Source organism: Arachis hypogaea, chromosome 3 (genome assembly GCF_003086295.3).
Source record: "Arachis hypogaea cultivar Tifrunner chromosome 3, arahy.Tifrunner.gnm2.J5K5, whole genome shotgun sequence".
NCBI classification, from domain to species: domain Eukaryota; kingdom Viridiplantae; phylum Streptophyta; class Magnoliopsida; order Fabales; family Fabaceae; genus Arachis; species Arachis hypogaea.
Genome location: NC_092038.1, coordinates 27,159,161 through 27,167,926, shown reverse-complemented (window position 1 = coordinate 27,167,926; position 8,766 = coordinate 27,159,161). Strand labels below are relative to the sequence as shown.

Here is an 8,766-nt window from a genome sequence, read left to right as displayed (position 1 = left end):
CATTCCAAAATATTAAATATAACACACTAGTCATTTTTCCTTGATGCCTTCGTTAGTCACCCTTAACAGAGCCTTACATAGCACGTTTTCGTATCTAGAACTTAATCACTTTAAAGAAGAAATGCATAGTAACAGAACAGTCACATAAATAAGCTTTTTCTTTGATGTGACAACACACTGAACTCTACTTCATTGCAAGTCTCAATGTATTGTCAGAAGACGTAATTCAAAAATCTTCTTTTTGGGAACAGAAGATATTCGCTGCAGGAAAAAAATCACACAACTCATCCTTCTCTTTATAATGAACAGACTACATTGAAGTTGAAAAAAAAATATTAATTTCAAAAGCAAGGCCTATTCCCAACCTTGCACATTACATAATATCAATATAATTTAAAAAAAGGACTAACACTACATGCAACAACTCATACCCTGGTTATGAATGACCCAAGTTAAGAGAAACAGTTCCCCATCCTTCCATAGTTATGTATTAGGAACTCCATGCACCAATAATGTACATAAGATGAAACTATTACTTTTATCTAAATGAGTAATTCATAGCACTCACCAAATGAAAGCACTGCAGGTTTGAACAACTCATAATTCATCATTAACTCTACACATTGATCATTGTATAGAACCACAACATAACTACATGAACACTAAATGCATCCACAAGTATCACTTCAACCCTAGCCATTGGTGCAAGTTTTCAACATGTTGCTTTTAAGTGAGCAACCTCACCCTCTAGTGCATGAACACGTTGGTGATTGTAATCAACTATCTTCAATTTTGTTACTAGGACTATCTCTCCCAGCATCTTCGATGACGCATCTTGCCTCGCTGTCCTCTCGTCCGTGGAAATCGAACCCTCCGCGGCAACCTTGATCACAAACCTGGTGTGGGGAAGAACCACAACAAACTCCATAGCACTTTCACCATTGTCCATGATGCACTCACAGCGGTAGAAGTTGGGAGGAGCGATACATAAAAACAAGCATACCCTAAATAGCTGTCCCTCCATGTCCTCGATGAACACCGGTCCGTTCGCCTTTTTCATTATGTCTTCTTTCATTCCTGCACCGTAATAACACATAAGATACCTTGTGACAATGTCGAAAAGACATGAAGTATAACCCATCATCAAAGAATATACAATAAGAACCTTCACCGCTCCCACCGGAGGTTGCTCCTACATGGATGAACTTGCCAGTGCTGCCAGAACCCTCTTCTTGTCGACTGAGAAGCCTGCCGCCTCCAGTGGTTATGCGGAGACCACCCATCGGCAGCAACAACGTTCTTTCGCCATCGTTGTTCCTTCCTTTAGGTACATGGACTTCACCTCTCTTCAGCCATTCAACGGCTTTTTGCTCATCCTTGAATTCCTTGTACTCGCTATTACTCACGCCAAGCACCTTATCTTTGCAGTCATCCCAGTCCGTGTATAAACCAGGATCCTTCCCTTTCCTGATAGCATAAAACAGATACCTCCCTCTAGTCATGATCCAAAAACTCACAAAATCAAATTCTCTTCGGAAACGAGAATGTAACCTCCCTCTTTATGTACCTTGAATAAATGTATGTTAATACCTGAAGATGAACCGGTGTCCCCTCTTAAATACGATATTCTGCATGTTCTAAACACGTGAACCCATGTTATACAAGGATTGGGCCCACAATGTCTCAGAAGTGGAGGTTTCGAAAGCGTAAAAGGAAACCATCAGTGCCAAAAATGTGCTTGCTTCAATGACCACTAACGACCAAAACTAATTGTATAGTATTATGATGCTTTTTGCTTTCTATTTTATTTTAGGTTGTTAATAACAGGTACTAATATTATCCTTCTATTTGTAATCTTTAGAATCAATAACAATATGTGACCTTTATGTAAATTAAATAGGTTCGATAAATTATAAATTTTTGTATTGAATAATCTATTAATAACATATTACTTGTTAATTTTCATTGTTTTAATTTCGAAAAGTTTGGCTCCAAAATTATAATTTATTTACAATATAAACAACTCCTCAATACTACTGAGGTTATTCGTTAATCATTCAAATTTTTTTAGTCATTAATAATTTGAACAACAAAAAAATTAATGCTTGATATCCTAAATTTTTTTTGAAAATAATAACATCTCACTTACTACGCAAGTGTAAAAAATGATATTGTCAATATAAGTTACTAGTTTTACTTCAAAAAATTTGGCCGAGTGATTTGGAAGATGTGAATTTTTATAATTTGGTAGTTGCTGCAGATTTTTTAATTTTTTGGTCTTGCAGTATCAACTTCCACTCACTATAACTTTTTACTTATTGGGAATTTTGAGTTTTTTTCCAAGGAGATTTTAAAAATATGTGAATCTAATTTAGGTGAAAACAAATTCCATTTTAATATCTATTTTGTAGACTTAGTTATGTCTTTTGGAAGTGGAGCTGTTCGCAAAAAAAAATTTATAACCAATTACTAAAAACAGTGCAGAATTTTCAATTGACATTTAATTGACCAAACGAGGTCCTATTAATATGAAATTTGTTTCTTCGAAAGTTTAGGGATCTTGAGTGTACCCTCACCAAAATTTAGAAGTAATGGATTAAAATTGAATTTACTACAGATTTATCAAAAACAAAATTGCTTGCTGTATTTTTTATGGATTCTCTTTAGTGCAACAACATATTTTATTAAGTTGGCTATCGAATTAAATTCTAATCTGAATGTGATAAAACTTGATTTAGACCCCAAAAAATTCGTCCAAATTTAGCACGATGAAAGAGCTTAGTTAAACAAAGGTGTATAAGTTATCCTAAATTCGTCCAAATTTAGCATGATGAAAGAGTTTAGTTAAACAAAGGTGTATAAGTTATCTTTGAACACGATTAAAATTAAACGGTGAGATACTAAAACTTAGGATTCTACACTCAACTGCTCAGTCTATACCCTAAACATCGTCTATTCAACTCACCATATAACTTCGCATTTAAAAAACTCTTAACAATGAAATTACAACAAATTCCTAAGATCCAAACCTCCATACATCGAAGTGTATTCGTTAAATAACTACACATTAAATCCTAGCCTATTAACCATAAACTCTAACAAGTAACAACAAATTTTACTAGAACCTAATATTTATAACTAATTTCAACTAAATCTATCAGAACTACTCCTCCGAATAAATGATACTATATTAGGACTAATTCTATTGTAATACATATCATGATCAACACCGAATTTAAAGGAGGACCTAAGGTGGTCATGATCCCACAATTTTTTCCAAAAAAATTAATACTATTATTATTAGATGTAATTAGGGTTGGAAGTGAGCCGAGCTGAGCCGAGCTAGACCAAGCTCAAGCTCGGCTCACGAAAATTGAGCTTGGCTCACGGCTCGGCTCATTAACAATCGAGCATATTTCTTAAGCTCAAGCTCGGCTCACCGAAAGCTCACGAGCTGGCTCGAGCTCACGAGCTAGCTCAAATAAAAGAAACATAAATACATAATCTATAATTCTATATCAGTAAATTATAACTTATATATTTTAAAAAATATTTAAAAAGATCAATTTTTTATATTGTTTATGTATCAATAAAATATAAATTTTTTATTTATGTCCTATATTAAAATTATATGTAAAAAATAAATATAAATATTAAATGATTAAGATTGTTATATATATATATATATATATATATATATATATATATATATATATATATATATATATATATATATATATTAAATGATTAAGATTGTTATATATATATAATCGAGGCAGCTCACGAGCTAATGAGCTGAGCTTATCCAAGCTCAAGCTCGGCTCATTTAATTTATGAGCTCAATTCCAGGCTCAAGCTTAGCTCACCAGCTCACGAGCTTAGCTTATCGAGCTGTTAACGAGTCGAGCTCGAGCTGGCTCATGAGCTGGCTTGACTCACTTCCAGTCCTAGATGTAATATTACATTATTAATTAATTATATATTAACATATTAAAAATAAAAAAATACATATAAACAATTCAACATGTATAACGTGTACTATAATATGTCAATAGAGAGTACCTTTTAATTAATTAATTAATTAATAATAATAATAATAATAATAATAATAATAATAATAATAATAATAATAATAATAATAATAAAGAGTACAAATATATCATGTATGAATATGTGATAAATTTATAATAAAAAATATGTTAACTCAACAATAATAATTTAGCTCATTTAAAAATTAAGTTGATTCAAACAAAATAAAGTTATAATCTTTTTAACTAAAATTTATTTCACATTTTACTATGTTCTTTCCAGAAATCAAATTTTAAATATTTTTTATTTCTTTTATATAACAATAACAATAAGGGAATGATCTTTTCTAACTATCAAGACTGTCAAAAAAATTTGAAAATAAGATAAAACATGATTATTTGTAATTTAATTTTACAGTTATATATATCAAAAAGACAATTACTTCAAAATTTACCTTAAAAATCTAAAAATACTTCAAAAAGTATAGATCATCTATTAAAAATATCAACAAACAAATTTTGGTTTTTTTTATTTTTTTATGAAAAGGTAAAAATTATTTTAGGTTTGAATATCTCATATAAAACAATTTTTTATCCATCAAACATGTTTCGGTATAAGAATATAGAAAAAAAATTCTTTTCTTGTTCTGTAAAAAATATCAAGTATTTTTTAAAAAAAATATTAATATAAATTCTCAATTTATTCCTTTCTATAATGTTTATGAAGAAAAAAGATTTAAAAGGGCAAATGTGTTAAAGGCATTAAGTCATGATTCACTGTGGTTTTTCTTTACGATAATAAATTTTTGATAAATTATTGATACATATAGTTGCATCACATAAAGTAGCATATATCGTAATATACGTGTATAATAAGTCATGCAGTATGCATTAGACTGAGGTTTATGATTTAGAGGAGCTTACATAATTTGGGTGATTAGTTAACACGATGGGGTTTAGAATGTTTAGCAAACAGGATGATTTAGGATTTCAATAAGTCCACATCACAGGTGCTTTAGACTTTTGAATCAGAAAGTTACTTTCATTATTTTTATGACAACAATACTACACTAAACTAATATTACAATTCAAAATGACAAAAAATTCAACTATCTGAGCCCAAAACTCCCATGGCCCAGTAACACAGGAACTAGACCCGCCCATATTCCTACTTAATATAAACACTTTAGTTATGTTAATTAATACATCTAGGCCAAATAAAAAATGGAACCACGATTGGCTCCCTTATCGTTACTACATCAACACCATGCCTTTGACCAGTCTCCCCAAATACGTGTCACATTCCAACAGCAACACATATAGTTCGCATCACATGATGATTATGTTTGTAAGCACCATAGAACTTCTTTTTTTAAGGCTAAACGTTAGTATATGAAAAATCAAATTTGATTTGATTGATGTGTTTTGAACATTATAATTTTAGAAATTAGTTTTTCTATTGTTCTTGATTATAATGAGCAACCTGACAACCAAGAGTTTTATTTTCAAGATAATAATCAGTATATAGATTTGATGTATTAAGGATTTAATTTTATAAATATAAATTCAAAAATAAATTTATCTCTTATTTACAAGGAGCAACCTGAAAATCTGCAGCATCCGATTCTCTCTCTGCTTGCTCCCTGCTTCCGAGGCAATTATCGTATTGTTTGACAAATTGAATTACATGGTATCATATGAATAGTATTTTTAATTTAATTATTTATTAGATATATTTAAATTTGATAAAACAACCAGGAGACTTGTACTCAAAGATAGAATTTATTTATGCATATGATGATGTATAAGGAGAATTAATTTTATACTTGAACCTAGACAACCTAGGGGTATAAAATATAATTCAGTTAAATAATTGTCTAACAATCAGATAATTATTTGGGATTATAATTGTATGTGATACAATTTAATTATATTTATTTGGAATAGGTATGAGTAACAACTTGACAACCAAGGTACTCATTCATGATTCTAAATAATTTTAACAGAAATATAGATTTCTTAATTTACTTTCATATTTTAAATTTTTAAATATGCCCATTTTTTGTGTGGCATACTTGAAAGTAATATATTAGCTAACATCTGAGAATTTTTCTCATGTATGAAGGGATTATCATCGAGATGATAATTCTATTAAAATAATATCCTCCAATAAAATCGGTTTTGGAATGGTCAGAATTTTTGAAGTATTTGTAATATTATTTTACATGAGTTGTTTTGACAACCATAAGTTTCAATTTCAAAGATAACCTACTATTTATTATTAAACATCTTGAAAAGATGTATGATGCCCAAAATAAGATAATACGACTATCAAAGATTTTATTTAAACTAGTGGGAGTATTGGGCAATATATTTTGAATGAAACAACTTTAGAAGTTGGAATGCCATTAGGCAAATGACTTTTGCGAGAATTGTTCTTGTAAGAATTTTTTGAGATTTATTTTATTACAAACAATTTATAATTGACCTTAATATGATTAAGGTTTGTGTTTTTTTAGGAAAAACACAATATGAGTATTGAGGATGCGAATCAAAATTGCTATTCAGAGTTGGTTTGACCAATAATAAAGATATTGAGTATTTTTATTATAAGAGTTTAGAGTAAAATCTCTAATATCTAATTAATATTCTATTAAATAGAGAATGAGATTCTCTCAATGCACAAATACTATTACTTTATATACTCCATCATGTTTAAGAAACATGAAATTTGATTTAGTTGAGAATCACTGTTAAATATTTAGACTATATTTTAGAAATATTGCTAAGTTAACAAATTTCTCACTAAATCAATTTTTTACCTATATGAGATATGGAAATGGCATAAGCCTAAACTCAAGAACATTAGAGTTTGGATATGTCTTATATGTGTTAAGAGATTGTACAATAATAGAATTGAAATTAGGTCTGATAAATGAGATTTATTGGTTATTCTAAAAAAAAATGAATATTATTTCTATCACCTTTCTTAAGACAAAGTGTTTGTGATAAGAGGTTGAACCCCTTTTTTTTAAGGAATTTCCTCCCAAAGGAAGATAAGGTGAACAAATAGAGAATATACTTTCTCGTGAAAGTATAAAAGGTTTGATTGTCAAACTAATTTTTTTGAAAAGTAGCCTATTTGTATAATGATACAATTCTATAAAGATAGATCGAATGGTTACTTAGATTTTTTATAATCATGTTCAATAAGGATTGTCCTTAAAATAAAATTATGCACTATTGTAGTGAGAGATTTCATGTTTTGAAAAAATGTGATATTTTATGCATTGGATTTATTTTACAAAAGATCGACCACACATGCTTAAAAGCTAAGGTGTTTAATGTCAAAAGAATTTTGATAAACACAAATGTGCATTAAAAAATTATACACATGATTTATTGGCTCTAGTACAAGTGGGAGATTATTGAGATAATAGTATGCCCAAGATCCAATCTATCATGATTGGCTCTCGTGCAAGTGGGAGATTGTTGGGAATAAAGAGTATGACCACAATCTAATCAATTCTGTGTCAAATAATTTGTTATTGTTATTGTATTAAAATGTTAATATAATAAGGTCCTTGATTAAATTTAGAAATTTATCATTGTGATAGTGATCATAATATTGAGAGATAAATCTTTTATAATTTAATCTAAATTATTCTTCGTCATAGGATTATTAAAAAGGACATTAATAATCCGGAAAGATTAATATATATAATGGTCTTCATTAGATGAAGATTAATAGATCTCATTTATTAAATTATATATATAAATGGTGCATATAGGGATATGACCATTGAACTGACTCACTTTGAGAATTCTTAATGGTTATAATTACCGTATATTTGTCAATAGGGTATTCTCAAGATGAATATAGTAATAGAGTTTCCTTTGACCTACGACTGCCATAGTAATTAACAATGTATTTATTATACTTTGATTCCGGACACCTAATACCCTAGCGTGCTAGTTGAATGGATATTGGGTATGATTTAAATACTTGTAGAATTAATGATTAATCAATAAGGAATCCGTCAACTCTCGGTAAAGCGTTTGAGCTCAATGATTATAATGACTGAGATGAATAAAACCTTGGCCAAGGGGATTGAATGAACGAAGAAATGAGTTTCTTAGGTCATTCACAGTTCATTATAATAATGGTAACAAGTTAGAGTTTGACAATTAAACCGTACTCTAAAGGTTAACCAAGAGCTGGAAAGATGGAAAGAATTATACTTTATTTTTCTGAGGTTCTTAGTAAAAATAGATTACTTCAAACTATCTTGTCGTTGAGGAGTATTGCTAGATACCAACCTTGATTAGTAAATTTAGTATGACTAATTTACTACCCGCTTAGTATTGAACCTATGAGGTCACACACTAACGAGTATTCTAATCTTTGCTGTAGAATTATTTAATTATTATTTTTATTTGATCAAATAAATAATTATATTAATTCAAAATGGAATATTATTATATTCTTTGCTAGTACCAAAAATAAAAAAATTATATATAATTGAGAATATTAAATGAGATTTGAGAATAATTAGTTATTCTATTTCTAAATTTGGATGAGATCCTAGCTGATTTTGTTTCAAATTGAGTTATGATATGATTCATAAATTTAAAGGATTCAGATTTAGAATTGTAAGATATGATTCAAATTTGAATTGAGATTCAAATTTAAAATCATTAACAAATCTCATACTATATATATGTGTATACCAAGAGT

General features: G+C 29.2%; 1 protein-coding gene across 1 annotated transcript; it reads right to left on the bottom strand.

Moving 5' to 3' along the window:
- Window positions 1-327: 327 nt before the first annotated feature.
- Window positions 328-1,568, bottom strand: LOC112770005 (uncharacterized). Its single transcript, XM_025814444.3, has 2 exons — window positions 1,166-1,568; window positions 328-1,077 (listed from the first exon to the last, which is right to left on the bottom strand). Exons 1-2 carry the CDS (start codon window positions 1,500-1,502, stop codon window positions 713-715), a joined length of 702 nt encoding a protein of 233 aa, XP_025670229.1. The 5' UTR covers window positions 1,503-1,568; the 3' UTR covers window positions 328-712.
- Window positions 1,569-8,766: the final 7,198 nt, after the last annotated feature.